At 46.1% G+C, this 20,494-nt stretch overlaps 1 protein-coding gene across 7 annotated transcripts in view; it reads right to left on the reverse strand.

Moving 5' to 3' along the window:
* The window catches only part of TBC1D1 (TBC1 domain family member 1), a 231,997-nt gene that overhangs the window by 121,096 nt on the left and 90,407 nt on the right, over positions 1 to 20,494 (reverse strand). Inside the window, exon 1 of one of the 7 annotated variants that reach the window (XM_060111262.1) lies at positions 16,627 to 16,765. The exons of the other annotated variants lie outside the window; for them this stretch is intronic. Coding sequence (XP_059967245.1) covers positions 16,627 to 16,656 — 30 coding nt within the window. The 5' untranslated portion in view covers positions 16,657 to 16,765. Of the gene's footprint in view, positions 1 to 16,626; positions 16,766 to 20,494 lie in introns of those variants that run through there. 7 annotated transcript variants of the gene reach the window in all.

Genomic DNA, 20,494 nt, shown 5'->3' on the forward strand with positions numbered 1-20,494 from the left:
ATCAACAGGCACATCAGAACTCTGGCCAGTAAAGGATATTAGTTAGAACTGGTCTAATCTATTTTCCACCTAACATATTTTATACTTTATGTTTACCAAGTATGACAACAACAATACTACTTGCTGCTCCTTGACTTTCTCAGAAGTCATCTTAGATAATTTCAATAAATGTTTAAAAAACTCAGACTGTATCCCAGCATAGGATACCTCAAAAGCAGAAGTGGCAAATACTTTCTTCCTGAACTTAGAGATGAAGGAAATCAATCAAAAAAAGTACACAAGACGAAAATGAAACAGTGTAAAGTTGCACATAGAATGAAGTTGTCCAAGTGTCAATTCCTAACGGCGCCCAGCCCTCAGCTAACGGTTCTCCTCCTCCCTGACCCACCTAAACTCCTGGTGTGTGAGAATGAAAATCCGATCTCGTCGAAGCACCCAACCATCCCTCCACTGGCAGTTTCTCCAAGACCAGGGACTCATGTGTCACACTGAAGGGAAAGAACTGCAGTACTCTTTAAATCACTTCCAGTTCCAAAATCCTACTATGCTATATAAATAAATTGGCTAATAGAATGAAAATACCAAAAAAACACAAAAAAATCCCAACATCAGAAACATGGTGATATGTATAAAATATTATAAACTCTCAGCTGGGAAAGTACCCACAGGGTAGACCCAGCCTGCCAAAGTTCATGTGAAAAAGATTTACAGATTTTAGTTGACTGTAAGCCCAGGATAAGCCAACAGAACAGCCTGGATATCAAAAGAATGAAAAAGGGGGGCCTCCCTGGTGGCGCAGTGGTTAAGAGTCCGCCTGCCGATGCAGGGGATACGGGTTCGTGCCCCGGTCTGGGAGGATCCCATATGCCGCGGAGCGGCTGGGCCCGTGAGCCATGGCCGCTGGGCCTGCGCATCCAGAGCCTGTGCTCCGCAACGGGAGAGGCCACAACAGTGAGAGGCCCACATACCGCAAAAAGAAAAAAAAAAAAAAAAAAAAGAATGAAAAAGGAAAGAAAAGCCTATGGCAGTCGGAGAAATGTCATCCTTACATTAAAGGGGTCACAGCCCCACCGTCCTACCTGCCCATCATGCCACACAGCAAGTTTCATTTTTGGTTTCAGAAGACTTTAAAAGCAGAAGCAATAAGAGTCGCAAGGTGCCTGCAGATCCACGAACGGAGGCTGGAAGACGGAGCTATGGGCTTGCAGCTCGGGCAGGGAAGACGGAAGCTCACCACTGCCTTTGCAAGTCTGTCGCAGGGAAAAGGCACAGTCTCGCGCGCACTCTCTCTCTCTCTCTCTTTCTCTCTCTCACGGGAAGGAAAGAAGGTGAGACAAAAGTGAGAGAGAGTTCTGCTCAGAATACAACAATCTGTCTTTCCATTTGAGCTGTGTAGAAGGGCAGGGACGTCTTAGGGACGCTGAGCCTCCTGGGGGTGGGGGTAGCACGGCCAGGCGGCTCAGACCTCCAAGCCCCCGAGTCTAGGGCCCTCCAACAGACAGGCATTGGGACCTGCCCGCTCCAAGCGCCCTGGAGAGGCACCTTCCAACCTGCAGAGTCTGACGGTGCGGCTCCTCCCCACCCCCCAACTCCCCCAGGGTCCTCGACTGACTTCATCTTCATGAGACCAGATATTTTACAATCAGGAACATTCCTAGAGAACCAACACCGAAACCAAGGCTGACAAGAGATAAAGACTCAGTTACGCTGGCCAAGAGCTGCTTGGGAATGTGTCCAAGGCTTGGTCGTTTCTCCCATGCCAAGGGGACAGCTCACGGGCACCGAGAAGCCTCTGTGCCTCCTCGCTAAAACTCAACTCTGATCTCTACATTCCACCTACCAAGCAGGAACTGCAGTCTCTGAATCCAAAAGACATTTTCAAAAGTGGGACTTCATCTTGGTTTACAAGGGTAAGAGGAAAAAAATAAAATAAAGATAAGCCCTAAGGGGAGGGGAGGGATAAGGAAATCTTGTTAGTTTAATTCTCTCCTTTAGACTGTAGTAGTAAAATGCACCTCCACTTCACAGGCATCTCAGGGAAGACTCCTCATAGGGTTCTGCTTTTCTCTCTACTCTATCTCCAGGGACCTCACCCACTCCCCCAAGGCTGACAAAGATAATTTAGTGTACGTCTTAGGTCTGAATTCATTCCTAAACTTGACTCAAATTTCTAATCACCTCTCTAAGAATCACCCAGACTTCGGACACCTTGACCTTAAAACATCCAAATCAAGCTCATCCTCTTTGCCCTAAAACAGGTCTCTCTCATTTCCTTGTTTCCCAAATGCCCTCCAGGCAAGTAGTTTGAAAGCCTGGAAAGTGCCTTCTAATCTTCTCTCTTCCTCCATTTTTCAATAAGCCATCAAGGTACAGTCTCTCACTAGGAACCCAAAACCTCAAGCAGTGGTCCAGGCCCACACTTAACTCAGACCACAGCAAGACCCCCAGCCCTGCCTCTGGCTTCTCCCGGTACATAAACCCACCCACCCACTCTCCACTGGCAGCCTCGTCTTCCAGAAGGCCAGCATGGATCACATCAGCCTACCACTGAACAAACTTTCTAGGGCTCCAATCACTACCAAAATACCAACCTCCCAGCCTGACCTGCCGAGCCCTCCATGCGGGTGCTCCAACCACCTCTTCCCTGTGAACTCCCTAATTCACCATCTCTGGCAGGGAGGGAGGTCCACTCAGCTCCACTCACACACGTCCTGGGCTTCTGCTCATTCGGATGTCCGCCTCTATGCCTTTGCTCGTACTGCTTCTTCCGTTCAAACGTTCCTGCTCACCCCCTGGACGGGACTCTCAAAAACCGCTCATTTAATCTGTTCATTTTCTCAAGAAACAAAGCCTCAGAGGCCTGGAACGACAGGCCTCCAATCACAGGCCGGGCTGGACAGAGCCAGACCTCCCCCCTTCAGGGCTCTTTTTCTAGACCACACCAGGTCCCCATGATTTGCTTTTAACAGGGATGAAATAGAGACTTCGGCTTGAAATGTCCTTATTAGACTAAAACCTCTAAGCCCACCAAATTAAAAAAAGAGCACAGGGGGCTTCCCTGGCGGCGCATTGGTTGGGAGTCCACCTGCCGATGCAGGGGACATGGGTTCGCGTCCCGGTCCGGGAGGATCCCACATGCCGCGGAGCAGCTGGGCCCGTGGGCCATGGCCGCTGGGCCTGCATGTCCGGAGCCTGTGCTCTGCAACAGGAGAGGCCACAGCGGTGAGAGGCCTGCGTATCGCCAAAAAAAAAAAAAAAAAAAGCGCACAGTGCCCACATTTCTAGTGACTTAGGGGATTTCTCTTAGACTCACAAGCCCCACTGGTTACACCTTCCAGTTTAACCGCCAATACCATGCGGATGTGAAGGACTCCGTTGCCCAGCCTGGGGTCTGTCCCAAGGGCTTGAAAGCAGACTCACCCTCTCCCCCAAAGAGAGGAGCCAGCTGCGCTCTACTGCCTGTTTATTCAATCAAGATTAAAGCAAAAAATTGTTACTTCTCCAGAGCCCCGAAAAGCTGCAGAGAGAGGTGCTCCAGGACACTATATATAGGCTTTTCATAACACCTACATCCAAACCACATCTCTGGCTCCTTTTGAGAAGGACAACATTTAAGTTAACAGTGTACAATCGGTTCTGACTATGCCTGCTGATTAAAGTCAACAGGGAGACTGTCAAGTGGGATTTACTGCATTTGGAAAATTATTACCTCGTGTACCAGAAGACTACTCAGAGGCTCAGCACCCCCCAGCCCACTGGACTGTGGGACTTCTGTGTAAGGACCACTGCATACACCCACCTTCCCTCTCCGAGAGGCAGGAATTGTGTCTTTCTCATCTATGTCCCAAGTGTCTGGCACAGAGAAGATGCACGATCAATGTGTGGTGACTGACACTGAACTTGAAAGAGAAGCTGTATTTCTTGGCCAAAAATATCTGGAAATACCACAGGACTCTCCTAAGTAGTGTGGTAACTGCAAAATAATTAATACAGTATCGTATGCTTTGGTGGTCTAGCTCATTGAGCTCTTCCTCTGGGGGAGAAGATCCAGAGATTACAATCTCAACTAGTTTAAACACTACAGAATTTATAGAAATCAAACTCTGGTACTATGTTCTTTCAGCTACCCTAAAATTGGGTGATACTGCCTTGACTGAAACTCCAGTGTACTCTAAATTCATACATTTTCAAATGTCGGAAGAGAATCCCTTCCATTCACCTAGAAACAGTAGTATGGCTATTTTGGGAACTATAAGAGGGTTCTGACCATACCAAAAGCACTAGCAAACTTCATGCTCATTATACAATTAATCTGGTAATAATCAAAACACAAGGGGCCACAAACTCATTACTCATAAGCAGGTTTATGGTTTGTGTTTCTGAAGTCACATTTTATAATTAAAGCTCTAATATTTTAAATTTGGAAACTTACATGTGTAAGAAAACAAAAAGCCTGACACAATAGAGACCATCACAATAGCATGTGTAAACATCTCTAAGCAAATACTGTCTCAAAGATCTTAGGATTTATTTTCACCTAATGACTGATTTCCTCTGGGTCCACCCTGTGGAAAGAACTTCCGCAAAATACTCATTTGGCTGAGTCTCTGCCTTCGGCCGGCCTACAGTTATGAACTCTGCTAAACAAATAAACTTCCTTCCTATTTTTAAAGTTTTCCAAAATTGGAGAATCTACATCTTTGGTTGGCACACTATTTCCTGGACTTTAACAGCCCTGGCAGTGAAGAAATTCTTCACAGTATTTTGAGAGATGAAAAGTACTTCAGAAACAGTGCAGCAGCTGCTCCCTACCTCTATTTTAGGGAAGGGGAAATCAAGGCAGAGTTGTGACCCTGGGTGAGGTCACACAGGCGGCTGGCAGAGGCCTGTGTAATTCTCTCTGCCCCTCTATCCCCTTATCGGATCTAAAGGACCTGTGGTCTGACGAAAGCATTTTGCTCTTGTTCTGTACTCGTGAACCAGGGCTTATGTTTAATTCATGAAGAATGTGATAAAACAACAGGAAAAAGTCTCAGTATCATGCTGAGTACCAAGTGATGCAAAGAGCTGCAAAGCGCTCTGGACTAAGAGTCAGAACACCTTGTTTTAATCTCAGCTGTGACTTTGGGGAAACCACTTCACCTCTGGAGGACCCAATGTTATCATCTTTCAAAAGAGGGAACAGAACTAATAAGCAACTGCAAAGGTCATCTCCACCCCCTAAATGCAATGAAGACGACGACAGTGATGGCTCCCTCTTATTAAGTGTTTAATCTCAGCCAGACATTGGTCTAAGTATGTTACGTGGATAAATCCTCAACAGCCTGGAAGATGGCTCTTATCCCCAATTTTAAGGATGAACACATTCATGCACAAACAGAAGTGACGTGTCCAAGGTGGCACCTCCACTGGGAACAGATGGAAAGGGGATCTGTCCCAGGCCACTGGCTCCAGGGGCCCTCTCTTCCTTATCAGAGGTGGACAGTCTAAGATGACCGCCCTGACTTGCAGTAACAGAGACATTCCAAACTGAGAACAATCATCATGATCATTCAACACGATGTTCTATGAGACCAAAGGCCCAGGGAAGTGTAACCTGAGGTGTAAGTCAAGAAATTTAATGGAAACATACAGCTACATCCACCCCAGAGCTCACCCTAAAGAGTGCTTGACAGTTTACATTCACTCACCTCATCTCATGTGACACCCAAACAGGACTACGTGGTGGGCAGCAGGGCAGAGATCACCACTCCCATGGCATGGAGCCAAGGCTAAACAGCAACACAGGCAAACCTGGGCCTCCAACCCATGCCTTTAACTTCCCGTCTGGTGTCCTGTCGCAGGCTGGAGGAGATGCCACCGTGGCAGGATGCTCTGGAATAATTCCTAACATAAAGAGCACTTTCCAGAGAAGCTGAATAACTACAAAACATGGTTCCATGGTGCTTGGAAAAAGAATATCAGATAATAAGTGATAATTCTCTAAAGCTCAAAACTCAAGTCAACAAGAAAATTGAAAGCTCAGCCTTACGGTCACCTCAAAACTGACCTCTTTCAGTCTTTCATTTAACTGCCCTAACATTCCCCAATTTTGACCCATCTTCAATTTTCTATTGCTGATTTTCCTCTTATTTCCTGTTTTCTTCCCTCCCTAACCAAGAACACCATGAAATTCGGGCATTCAAAAAATATGAGCTCCTTCTTGAATAGCTTCAGTCTTATACACCTATTTTTAAAAGCAGCCAATTTGAACGTTTTCTCCCTCTCACCAATGGGAGAAAAAAAAGTTCAGTCTTTCAGTGGGAAAGGATATTTTTCTAAGTTCTGACCACCCTTGTTTCAAATCCTGGACGTGTGTTGTAATCCACTGATTACAGAGGTAGCACAGGTACAACAGATAAAACACGAATTCAGAACCAGACAGTTCAAGCTTGAATCTTAATAACTAGGACAAGGTGCCTAACTTCTGTGAACTTCAGTTTCTTCATACATCTTTCCCAAAAAGGGGGGGGGGGAGGAATAATACCACTACTTCCAGGATTCCTTGGAAGCCGACTACTCCCAAAACAATGGCTGGCACATATTAACTGCTCAAAAAGGTCATCATCTCTTCCTTTCCACGGTTGCGTTAACACTATAAATCCACTCTGCAAGTGACATTTCTCTGAGAAAACTCACTCTCCCTTACTGGAGGAGAAGAGATACGGTATACACACCTGCTTCATCTCCCACAGGACGCCCTCCTGGAAACAGGAGCCCAGTACTGGGGGAGCTATGTCACCACACTGGACTTTGGCAACTTCCACTCTCTTGAAATACTCAGGCCCTGGTTTCTTCCTACACACAGTTCACACAACTGGTCAGGCCTCCCAGGCTCTTGAGCATTTATGACAATGACACCCTTCATGTGTCATGTCAGAGAATCTCCATCCACCCCAACAGACTACTCACTTCATGCTTCTTTTCTTTTGCCTTTTTCCTTGCAGGCCCCTTGACCTACTCTGAAATGCACATGCATAAAGTCAGGTGACTAAATAAAATATTCTTAACTGCAACCTATTGATAGACATGCATACTTTTGATTTTAGTAAAATAATTTAGAGAGAAAAGTACAAACAAATCAGCAGGGCAACATTAACAAGGTGTGCAAAACCCAGGAGTCCGGGACCTTGGGTTTAGTTCTGCCCCAACTAGCTATATGATCTATATTGTCACCTAATTGCCCTGGGGTCTCAGTTTCCTCACGTAGAAAAGAGAAAATAGAATAATATTCTGGTTACACCAGAATGACCACCACGCCACAATTACCAACAGGTGTGTCCATGCCCTAGTGTGTGCTGGGATGAAACAAAGCGTTGCTCTTAATTCTGAATCTCCCTGTATCTGGGTAATTTACTTAATGTGACGTGCCATCCTTAAGGTTAAAAAAGCATTCATCTCAAAAGAAAGGCTAACAGCGTTAGAGAGCAACCCTGAATAATTCCAAAACATGCTAGAAAACTACCAAGAGTATATCCTAACTATTCTTTTTCATAATCTATCACATCGATGACCTACAACTCAATCATCTTTCTTTAAAGACTTAGCTCAGGGTCCTCCCTGGTGGTCCAGTGGGTAAGACTCACATTCCCAATGCAGGGGGCCCAGGTTTGATCCCTGGTAGGGGAACTAGATCCCGTACGCATGCTGCAACTAAGAGCCTGCATGCCGCAACTAAGACCCGGCGTGGCCGAAACAAATAAATAAATAAATAAAGACTGAGTTCAGATATCCTCTCCTCTAAAGTCTCCCCAGACTCCCCGGCTGAGTGACCCCCTGTGTATACAACTGTATTATTGCACTAAATTAAATTATCTTCACAGGGGCCCTCTCCCTGCTAAATTGCAAGCTGCTCAAAGGCTGAGAGACTGTCCTACTCTTCTCTGGATCCACAGCACTTACCACCACGCATTCAAAAAGAACCATGGACTTAAACTGCAAACTCAACCACATTTTAAATAGTTTACATTTGCAGATGCTCTTCATAATTTCTTAAGCAAATTTTGACATTATTTTATTTTAAAATAGGACCTATAAAAAAAGAGATAAATACAGAACACATTATTAATTTTATAGGTGAGAAAGGCTCAGCAAAGTTAACTTAGCCCAGCTCAACCAAAGTGAACAAGCCTTGTGAGTCTAATCCCATCGTAACAAGTGACAGATATAAAAATAATCTGCCTAAGTACCAAAGGTCATGAAAACTAAGAAAATTCTTTTTCATCACATCTTTCTTATAAATCTAACAAACAGTATAGACTACGGGTTCATCACTCTTCCAATAGCAAATATAGAGGCAACAGAAATAATGGAAAAATGAAAGGTACTTAAGTCTAGATTCACAAATATAACCAAATAATTTTTTCCTTTTCTATAACTTTTATAAATGTTCCTGAATACCAATACATATATTATGAAATAAAATTCAAAAAGACTAATTTATTATTTCTACTCTTTAAAAGTTATCAAAAGAAAGGAAGGGCTCCACATCATATATCATTAGGGAAATGCAAATTAAAGCAACAATGAGATAGCGTTACACACCTATTCAAATGGCCACAATCTGGAACACCGACAATATCAAATGCTGATGAGGATGTGGAGTAAAAGGAACTCTCATTCATTGCTGGTAGAAATGCAAAAGGGTATGGCCACTCCGGAAAACAGTTTGGCAGCTTCTTACAAAGCTAAACTTACTCTCACCATATGATCCCACAATCGTTCTCCCTGATGTTTACCCAAAGGAGTTGAAAACGTATGTCCACACAAAAACCCACACAAAGATGTTTATAGCAGCTTTATTCATAACAGCCAAAACTTGGAAGCAACTGAAATGTCCTTCTGTAGATGAATAGATAAACTGTGGTCCATCCAGACAATGGGATATTATTCAGTGCTAAAAAGAAATGAGTGATCCAGCCATGAAAGGCACTGGAGAAACTTAAATGTACATTACTAAGTGAAGGAAGCCAATCTGAAAAGGATACATACTTTATGATTCCAACTATATGACATTCTGGAAAAGGCAAAACTATAAAGATCAGCGGTTGCCAGGGGTTGGAAGAAGGAAGGGATGAATAGGCAGAACACAGAGAATTTTTAGGGCAGGGAAACTATTCGGTGTGATATTACAGATACATGCCATTACACATTTGTCCAAATGCATGGAATGTACAACGCCAATAATGAACCACAGTGTAAAACATGGACTTTGGGTGATAATGATGTGTCAATGCAAGTTCATCAATTGTGACTAATGTACCACACTGACTGGGGATACTGATGATAGGGGAGACTCTTCCAGGTGTGGGAACCCAGACCGCATGGGAAATCTCTGTACCTTCTACTCAATTTTGCCATGAACCTAAAACTGTTCAAAAAATAAGGTTCGGGGGCTTCCCTGGTGGCACAGTGGTTGAGAGTCCGCCTGCCGATGCAGGGGACACGGGTTCGTGCCCCGGTCCGGGAGGATCGCGGCTGGGCCCGTGAGCCATGGCTGCTGAGCCTGCGCGTCCGGAGCTTGTGCTCCGCAACGGGAGAGGCCACAACAGTGAGAGGCCCGCACACCACAAAAAAAAATAAATAAATAAAAAAATAAAGTCCATTTAAAAAAGAAAGGGGGCAATTTGAGTCTATTTTTCAATAATAATCTGATGCCTAGTCTATTATAATATCCTAATGGTATCTGGGGCAAAGTTAAATATCCTGAAAAAGAGGAAAGGCCGTCAAAGTATTTTTTTGTTTTGTTTTTTGTTTTTTGCGGTATGCGGGCCTCTCACTGGTGTGGTCTCTCCCGTTGCGGAGCAAGGCTCCGGATGCGCAGGCTCAGCGGCCATGGCTCACGGGCCCAGCCGCTCCGCGGCACGTGGGATCCTCCCGGACCAGGGCACAAACCGGCATCCCCTGCATCGGCAGGCGGACTCTCAACCACTGCGCCACCAGGGAAGCCCCCGTCAAAGTATTTTTTAAATTTGATAAGCTGAATAGTTAATACCTAAAATGTTCAAATTTTTTAAACAGTGCAAGAGTATGCAATGCAAATTTTTCCTTTCACTCCTATTCTCCAAACACCCAATTTTCAAGGTTGTTGATTTTTTTTTTTAAGTTTTATTTCATGGGACACTATTTCCATTATTGTCCTCCCAGATACAAGTGACTATTCTGAAATCATGGCATTTGTTCCAAAACATATGAGCAGTTCCCATGTCTAATAGTAGGTATAACAGAAAATATTTAAACTGAGAACCCTGCTCCTCAAAGTGTGGTCCCGAGACTGGCAGCATTAGCATCATCACCTGTGAGCTTGTGGGAAATGCAGAATTTTGAGTTCCATCCCAGACCTACTAAAGTAGAACTACGTTTTAACAAGATGCCCAAGCAATCTGTATGCACTGGTATACATGACAACGCCACCTCTGTTTTCATAGAGCTTACAGGCTAAGGAGATAAAATATTCAAATAACTTCAATGAAGGATACACAGGATAGACTACGCAGCTACAAGAGTTTGGGGAGAGATCAGCTTTGGTCCCTAAGGGGTCTCCACTGCCCCAAGATAAAATGCCAGCTCCTGTGAAGGGGTCTGTGTGCCATGCACATCCTCGTCCCAGCACATCTGTTCAGCTCACCCTCTGCTACCCCCTACAGCAGATATCCTGCCAGCCTGACCAACAGCATGTCACTGAGGTTCCTCCGAAGCGCCTGCAGGCCTCTGCATGTGCTACCCGGGCACACCCTGCCCCTCCCCGGCTACCTCCTCCTTGGCCACCTTCGGGAAGGGGCAGGAGCCCCTCCTGGCTCTCCCATGGCACAGCCCAGCTAGTTGATGTCTACCTTCCCCTGCCAGAAGAGCTCCTCCAGGGCAGAGGAAATGCCTAGAGGTTATTTTCTACCCAGTTTAGTATGCTCATCCAATCAGTGAATGAATGAAGGAGAGATGCTTCAGTGAAGGGATGAAAAAGGGCTTAGTCAGTCAGAAATGGAAGATCACTGCAGAGGCACATTGAGGCTAAGATCGGATTAGCGAATCTGTCTCAGGAGAACAAACTATAATTTGCTTTTTTCTCATTATGAGGTCTGCTCCAGGCAGTGTTCAGTTGTGGATTACGTGGGGTTTCTACCCCTGCTTTTCTCCATTCTCTACTCGTAAAACCAACCTGTGCCCAAATTACTGTCACTCTAAGCAATTAGAGCTCCCTAAGCGCAGAGAGAGGCTGCTGCCGCTACCCAACAAGCACCCCACAGGAGCGCCGCTGAAATCCTGGTCAGGGCTACACCAGCTCTGCTTAGCAGACGCAGCAAATTTTTCAAATTCAAGGAGTGGCTTGACTACAAGTTCTTCCCTCTTCATTCAACTCAAACATGCACTAATTAAAAGTAATATAAGTCTACAGACAAAAAAAAAATGTTAATACATATGTTAAAATTTTCCATCACAACCTAGGACACAACCTCAGCAACAAACCGACATCAGACTTACTTGAAGCAAGACAACAGAACTGCCGCCTACATACTAGCTACAGGCAGATTCACACCTTCAGGAAGGCTGCTGTGCACTAACAGGCAAAAGAATAAGTCCAACTGGTCAGAGGCACCCAAGGTGGGCTGATCCAGTCTGCAGGAAACCTCAAAGGTAAGTAAATAAGCCCAACGCCAGGACACAAGTGTGCCTGCAAGCTGCGGTTACAGGCAGCTGAGCAAAGGACAAACTGTGCTTGTATTCAACACAGAAGAAGCAGTTGGTTACTCAGTCATTTGCACCAACCTCAGACGCTGGGTCACAGTCATTTCATATGTATCGAGGTATCACTACCACCTCCTGCCTGACCACGCCAGCCTCCTAAGCGGTGCCCTTGGCTTCCACCCAAAGCAGACATCACTCCTCGCTTTCAAGCCCACAGCACTTACAAGCAAACCCCACACAGTGCCTGCAGAGCCCTCCACAGCCTGGCCCAGATCAGCCCTCCCCGCCTCAGGGCCCAGCTCTCCGGGCCCGGCTCTCCGCGCTTCACCTTCCTTCTTCCTGCTGCTCAACCAGGCCCACCTCCAGGCCTGTTCCCTGCTGGTCCCTCCCCCTGGAACATCTTCAGGGCCCTCTTACCACTCCGGTGAAATGCCACCTCCCTGCCACCCAGGCCCCATGCACTCTCAACCAGACCACCCTGCTAACTTGCCTTCCTAATACTCACCACCATCTGCAATGCTTGTTTCCTTCTTCACTGTCTCTCCCACCTAGAATTTAAACGCCATGAAAACAGGCACCTGGTCTGCCTGTTCACTGCTCAACTCCAGTTCCTCAAACAGTACCCGGCACATAGTAGGTGCTCAATAACTGTATCCGTGTTGAACACATTTGTTAAATAACTTGTTGAATGAATAATGGCTATAAAACCCATGTTTTAAGGAAAGCCAAAATATGAAAAACCTGGTTTTACATAAAATATTAATCAGTGATTGAGTACAAGTTTACAAAAGGACTCCTTCCCTTATGCATTTTTAAATATTTGGCTTACAAAGCTTCAGTGTGCATTTTTTAAATATTTATTTATTTGGCTGCGCCGGGTCTTGGTTGAGGCACGTGGGATCTTCGTTGCAGCATGTGGGATCTATTTCCCTGACCAGGGATCGAACCCGGGCCTCCTGCATTGGGAGCCCAAGTCTTAACCAATGGACCATCAGGGAAGGCCCGCACATTTTTTTTTTTTTTTTTTTTTTTTTTTTTTTTTTTTTTTTTGCGGTACACGGGCCTCTCACTGTTGTGGCCTCTCCCGTTGCAGAGCACAGCCTCCGGAAGCGCAGGCTCAGTGGCCATGGCTCACGGGCCCAGCCGCTCTGCGGCATGTGGGATCTTCCCGGACCCGGGCACGAACCCGTGTCCCCTGCATTGGCAGGCGGACCCTCAACCACTGCGCCACCAGGGAAGCCCCTACCGCACATTTTTAAAAGATAAACTTTTGGCACAAAATGAACTAATTCCTTCAGGGCATGAACAGTGCCTGGTACACACAAGGCACCCACTAAATATCTGCTGAATACATATATAAGCACTGGAAAATAGCTTAATACAAGGCATGAGCTATATGAAACTGGACTTGGATTTGAGAACACAGTAAATTTAGCTATATTTAGGTCCCATTTTCCTTTTCATCTGATCAACCGACATATATATTTTTAAAATCCACTAATTTGAGATACTAGCAGTAATGTTAGCCATCATCTTTACAGGCGGGTGCAGATCCAAGGAAATTCAGAAAGTTACCTGGCAGTTCTGTTGCTGTTAGTCTTCACCAATAGGTAAGTGGAGGCATAGAAACAATCAAGAGAAATACCCAGAACTGCCAGGATGTCTGTGGACTTAGTATAACAATCACAAACCTTGAGAAACTTGTTTTTATTTATACACTGTAATCTATGTAATCTATGTCCACTGTTGGGACTTCCCTGGTGGCGCAGTGGTTAAGAATCCGCCTGCCAATGCAGGGGACACGGGTTCGAGCCCTGGTCCGGGAAGATCTCACATGCCGCGGAGCAACTAAGCCCGTGCACCACGACTACTGAGCCCGCGCTCTAGAGCCCTCAAGCCACAACTACTGAGCCCACATGCCACAACTACTGAAGCCCACGCACCTAGAGCCCGTGCTCTGCAACAAGAGAAGCCACAGCAATGAGAAGCCCTCACACTGCAATGAAGAGTAGCCCCCACTTGCCACAACTAGAGAAAGCCCGTGCGCAGCAACAAACACCCAACACAGCCATAAATAAATAGATAAATTTATTTTAAAAAACAAACTCCAATGTCCCCAGTGAAAGACTAATCAAGAAACCACACCTCTATAAGCCTGGCCTCATTTTAATATAATGCACACCTGCCTTAATGTTCCAGGACATGTCTAATTTTAAAAAGTGTAGCTTAATTTTTCCCTTAACAGATAATCTCTTTGAAATAAAATTCTTCCTTATTTTAGCTTTATTCTTACACCATGAAATTACTCTACATGTTCAGTATTCACACACTACTAATGCAGCACCCAAGAAAAACAAGTTAATGTTCAGGTAACCACCTGCATCAAGTGACACCCACTCCCTTTCTTCCCTAACAGGTGTTGGTCTGCAGTTTACAAATGTCAAAGTAGGAATTATATGTGCAAGTGTTTGTGTGAGGTGTGTGCTCATATGCATTTATGTGTTCTTTAAGGGTCATTCTAAAATCTAATATAAATGTACTTTGGGACTATGAAGTTCTGTGTGTTATCTGTGCCTCTTGTTTATACTTTTATAACATTTCCTAGTCTAAAATGCAAAGCGTGTTAATGACTTGTCTCTGAACTGAACATCAAACAGGTTCCATAGAAAGCCACTCTTATAATCTATAACCCCAAGAAATGAACTTTCAAAGAGTACCCTCATATTCTAAAAGCTCTCACAGAATAACACATTGTCTACAAAAATCAATTACAAGATGCAATTTACAATAGCACAACACCTAGAAAAAATGAAATACAAAAGAACTACACTTATTAAAATTATGCTGACAACTGACATAACTTTACTCGAAAAACATTTCATAGTTTTTTGTTGTTGTTCTGTAGTTTAAACAAATTTGGAATAACATGGTTCAGCACTCAGATCAAATTATCAACATGCTGTTCATTTTTTACATGAGCTTTTCAAAAGTACTGCCAGTTGCAGAAAGCTGACAATCCTTGATTTCTTTTTTAAATAAGGCTTTTGCTTGCTGTTTTCACTGTCACCTCTGTAGGCCAATGTAAAAAAAAGTCCACCTCACTCCTATAAGTGAAAAGGATCTTATTAAATATGTTTTAGGAAAGTAAATAAAACTATAAAACAGTACTAGCAGTAAGGTTTTCTTAGATTTACCTCTTGATTTTCGAATAAAACAACACAATGAGTCTATTTTTTTCCTTCTTTTGGCCTCGCAGTGTATAACAAAAATAGACTCAAGTCCTCAACCGAGAATGAGTAATATACACACCCTGAATTACTTTTTTTTTTTTTTTTTTTTTGCGGTACGCTGGCCTCTCACTGTTGTGGCCTCTCCCGTTGCGGAGCACAGGTTCCGAACGCGCAGGCTCAGCGGCCATGGCTCACGGGCCCAGCCACTCTATGGCATGTGGGATCCTCCCGGACCGGGGTACGAACCCGTGTCCCCTGCATCGGCAGGCGGACTTTCAACCACTGCGCCACCAGGGAAGACCCCTGAATTACTTTTTAAACTATATAACATTCTTAAATTTTAGCATTATTTATAAAAGCCAATTAGCTATCACTTCAAGCCAGAAAACCTGGGCATTATTTTTTCTTCAGTACAAAACTACCTTATAACAGCTCACAACTAGTTTGAAAGTCACTTCACTTTACTACTAGCTATGTCTCAGAAAGTGAAGATTCTGGTGAGGATGGGTAGTGCCCGTCTAGTAACTAGTGTTATCCGGCTTCTGTGTCTCCAGTTTATTACCACTTAAATGATAGGCAAAGTTTTATCTGTCTCATAAATAGGTATTTATAAAAATGTATTTTAACACTCTAAAAGCGCTGCATCATAACTAGAGATATCACCACCTAACTATTATTTGTAAAGGGTCACAGAACGGCTAACAGGTTCTCCCATTATGAGTTTATTGCTCAACCAACCTGCCATACACCAAGAGCGAGCTCTGCGAAGGGGCTGGCAAAGAGAGGAACCCGTGGGGCGCAAGGAAGGTGCCCCATTAACCCGCCGACCTGTGGAAGCTTTGAGAGCTGCATCATTCAAAACACACAAACACCTGGTACTCCGGGAGGGTATTATTCCATTACTGCCTTCTCAAACTGATGAGAACTCTAGAAATCCACTCCAATCCCTTCAGTTTTGCGATAGCGGAATTGGCCCGGACTCGTAACGCTTAGTGATTCTGAAGGCGCCAATGTTCTGAAAATAAAACTTTAAGGAAATAAAAAGAACTTACGTTTAAAATTCAGACTCCGTGCTCGCTTCGGCAGCACATGTACTAAAATTCAAACTCCAAAACCTGCCCCTGGAAACCAGCGAGTTAAAAACAAAAGACATCCTCTAAGCGCACCAAGTTCAGCCTTCGGGAATCCTCAGTGCACTATCCCAGACAACCAAGCACAAACCTGTACCCGGGAGGCTGACGCGCGAGGTCCCGCCGCCGGGAAACACCTCGCGGTGAATCCGCGGCGTGAGGGTGGGGGGACTTCGGGAGCCGGAGAAGCCCACCCGCCCTGCGTCGAGCCTCACTCTCCCCACCTGTGAAATGGGCGTGACGCCACTGGCCCGTTCGCCCCACGGGGAAGAAAGGCTAATGAATGAGAACCACCTGGTGAACGGCCCGGGCCGCCTTGGCCGCTCTCCGGCAACGGTCCTCGGGCAGCGGGGCGGCCTCGGGCAGCGGGGAGCCCGCGCCGCGGTCGGATTCCCCCCCAAGGCCGCGGGCGCTCTCCGCGCTCCGGACTCCCCGCGGCCCGACGGTTACCAAGGTTCCCCAAGCCGCGCCCGCCCGGACGCCGGCTCCCGGGCCGTCAGCTACCGTAAAGGGCGCCGTCCCGACGCGGCCCCGACGCCGCCTACCTTGGCCACCCAGCTGAACAATGGTGACATCGCGGGCCGGGCGGAGGCTCGTCGCCCGAAGCTCCGGCTCACTCCCGCCGCCGGCCCGAGGGGCGGCGGGCAGCCGGGGGCGGGCTCGGGGCGCGGCGGGGCCCGGGCATGGCTCCCCCCGCGGCGGCGGCGGCGGCGGCGGCGGCGGGCTCCTCCCCACTCGTCACTGCCCCGAGAGGTCGCGCCCGCAGGGCTGCCCAGCCGAGAAAGGGAAGTGGGTGGGAAGAGTGGGGGAGGGGAGCGGAGGGGAGGGAGCGCGGCCGACCCCGCCCCCACCCCGCCCACCCCCACGCTCGGCTCGCGGCGGGAAGTTGGGACCCACGGGGGTCGCCCTCCTCTGGGACGCCCCCGGCTGCGCGGCTACCGGGGGAGGAGTCATAAGCCCTAAGGGCTAGGGACGCGGCTTTCTAGGCCTCTGGGGTCCGTTTCGCCCAACTTTCAGAAAACTAAGAATTCCTCTCCTTGAGGTTCGGTAAAAGCCCCAGAGTTGGAGCGAACACAAAAGCCCGCCCAGCGTTCCAGGGGTTACCGTCGCCCCCGCAGCGTTTCTTCCTAAACGCTCCGGATTGCTGGTAACAAAAGGGCTAGTGTTCCCCTAACTCCTAATACCTTTATATAATCAAAGGTGGTTTTCTTGGAGCCAAAAAACTCAGCTGTTGAGACTAGAAAAGGGGCGGTGGAAAAAGAACCTTCAGTTCCTGCCAGCTGGGAGGTTTCAGCAACGTGAGAAATGTTGGTTTCACCAGTTTTCTTCTCTCCCAAGGCAAGATGATAAGTAGTGTAGTCAGTTTATAGCTACAGAGGTTAAGCTGAGTTTCGAACTCAGACACCCAAGAGTTGCACATTGGAAAAATAAAAAAGGCCAAAGGACACGTTAATGACCAGTGTGTAAATATATGTGTCATGTGGAGCCACTCACTGAGTTCCTCAAGCCAAACAGCCACCCTAACCCCATAATTTTGCTTCCTTCCTCTTGTCATATTAATTGTGCCATATCTTTATGACAGGCCAGTAGGATATTTTAATGAAGTTCCCCAAATGCCTGGCATCTGAGTTAGGTGGGTATATTCGTTATCCATTGCTGCGTAACAAATTACCCCAAAACTATGAAGCTGGAAACAACAGTTTCTGTGGGTCAAAAATCCGGGGAGCATTTTAGCTGGTCCCTCTGACTCAAGGTCTGTTAGCCAGGGCTGCAGTCATCTCAAGACTGGGACTGAAGGATCCACTTTCAAGCTCATAGTTGTTCCCAGGATTCAGTTCCTTGCAGGCTCTTGGACTTAAGGCCTCAGTTTCTTCCTGCAGCATGTGGTTCTCCCCGTAGGGCTACTCACAATATGGCAGCCTGCATCCCCTAGCACAAGTGATCCAAGAAAAAGCACGTGTCCAAGAAGGAAGTCAATGGTTTTATAAACTAATCTCAGAAGTGACATCCCAAGACTTATGCCGCATTCAGTCTAGTCCACACTCAAGGTGAGGGGATTACACAAGGACATAAATACCAAGAGAGAGCCACGGTGCAGGGAGGGGTGTCATCTTTTTTTTTCTCCTCCCAGGTAGGGTACATGGGAACAAGATAAATGATAAAGGCATGGTGAAAGTCAAGAGTGATAGCATTCTAACAAAGCCTACCTGGGTACTTGAAAGGGGCCTTCAGAGCATCTTAGGGAAGTGCTATTCTTTCATTCTTTTCAGCAGTGATTGTTCCCAAAAGAAATTAAGAGGTGGAAAATGGGAGTGCATTTGCAGCCATTTAAGCAAATCTTTCTCTGTTATCACATTACTTCCCCAAGCAAGCGGAAGAGATAGAGGCTGAGAGCTCCATCAAAGTAAGAGCCTTTATGGCCACTACAGCCTGTCTACTCAAAGTGTGATCCATGGACCAGCTGCCTTGGCATCACCTGGCAATTGTTAGAAATGCAGACTCTCAGACCCTGCCCTAATATCCCGTCCTACGGAGTCAGAACCTTCATTTTACCATGACTTCAGGTGCCTAGGATATACATAAAGTTTGAAATGCACTAGTATATGACATTCACTGACACTGGCCTTAAAAACATGTAACTGACCAACAGCCCCTTGAGAGAACAGCTAAAACTGTCCTTCATCCTTGCGATGGCATGAACTAGCTCAGCAGAGAGAGACCTGGAGAACTACGGGGAAGCAACATCGTTATGATGGGAGTGGCTGGGCAGCTGAGGACCAGGCATGATAAACTGGATGGTTGACAAATGTCATCACACACCATCACTCCAATCCCTAGCCTGAGCTCTACGAAAATGCCCAGGACTGAGAAGCAGCTCAGGGGAAAAGGATGAGGGGAACCCGAAATGGACTACAGAAACCTGAATTACCTCCAACTGACTGAGATAAACTTTCTACTTCTTCAGCAGGAGGTAAGAAGGCAAAAAAGAAAAATTACATTAAATTTAGAAGGAAAATTGCACTTCTTGCAAAAAAAAAAAAGGTTAAGACTAAATCCTGAATATGACAGTTACAGTATGACAGGTGAAATAGGGACATCCAGGCTTCATTGTTTTAACCTGGACCCCTGGACCTCCCTGGTGGCGCAGTGGTTAAGAATCCTCCTGCCAATGCAGGGGACATGGGTTTGAGCCCTGGTCTGGAAAGATCCCACATGCCATGGAGCAGCTAAGCCTGTGTGTCACAACTACTGAGCCTGCGCTCTAGAGCCCGTGAGCCACAACTACTGAGCCCACGTGCCACAACTACTGAAGCCTGTGCGCCTAGAGCCTGTGCTCCACAACAAGAGAAGCCACCGCAATGACCGCAATGAAGAGTAGCCCACGCTGGTCGCAGTTAGAGAAAAGCCGGCACACAGCAATGAAGACCCAATGCAGCCAAAAATAAATTAATTAAATAATTAAATAACTAAACTTGGACCCAATTCTCCATGTATATACACATCAATGTGGAGTCTCCTGCAGTTTCTGGTTTGCACTTGCCTAAACCTTACATGATTTTAGACTCAGGTCTCCATCTCCATCTGCTCCAGGTCTCCCTGCCTGATCTGGGCAGAATCACTCATTTAATGGGAATGTAAGAACCTTTCCAGTGGGTGGACTTGATAGTAATGTCTGGGGCTCTAACACTAAATATTACATGAAAGTTCTTCATTCCCTGCCAACATGTAGCTTGCCAACAGAAATTCTATCGTAATCTGGAAGTTCATTAAAGGGAAACTTTTACATCAGACCATCTAACAGATCTCACATTCAAAACAATTTTCCTTAAAATCTATTTCTCTCATCTGAAAAATGTATCCTTCTCTAAGAAACTGTATATTCCCCCAGGGAAGGACTGTATGTAGAGGGGGCATGGGTAATTTTTAATAGCTCCCCATTGATTCTTTTTCAGCCAGAATCGAGAACGCTTACAGACAGAATAATCATTGCTCAAAGATGCTGATGGTTCCCAGCCCTGATTTTCTATCAGTTACCTGTGATGACAAGGCGAGTGGGTGAGGAAGGAGGGCAGATGATATGGCTGCTCTGTGGCAGGGTGGAATGCTCAGAGACCTCAAAGAGCAGGTAGGTCATATAAATGTGTGCAGAGGGCCAGGTGTGAGACAATAAGGAATGAATGAACTGTGGCATCTTGGAGAATGCATGCTCAATTATTAAAACACTCCACCCAGCCAAGCAAAATGTGTGAGCTTGGAGGAGTGTGTATCATGTGTGTGGGGGGGGGGCGGGGGGGCGGGCAGGGAGAGAGAGAGAGATTCTGATTATCAGCCAGGATTGAGAACCGCTTGCATAGTTCTAGATCCCTTGTTTAAAAAAAATACTAAAAAAAAACAACAGTTGCTCTGTGGAGA

The sequence above is a fragment of the Mesoplodon densirostris genome, chromosome 1 (genome assembly GCF_025265405.1).
Source record: "Mesoplodon densirostris isolate mMesDen1 chromosome 1, mMesDen1 primary haplotype, whole genome shotgun sequence".
Classification (NCBI taxonomy): Eukaryota; Metazoa; Chordata; class Mammalia; order Artiodactyla; family Ziphiidae; genus Mesoplodon; species Mesoplodon densirostris.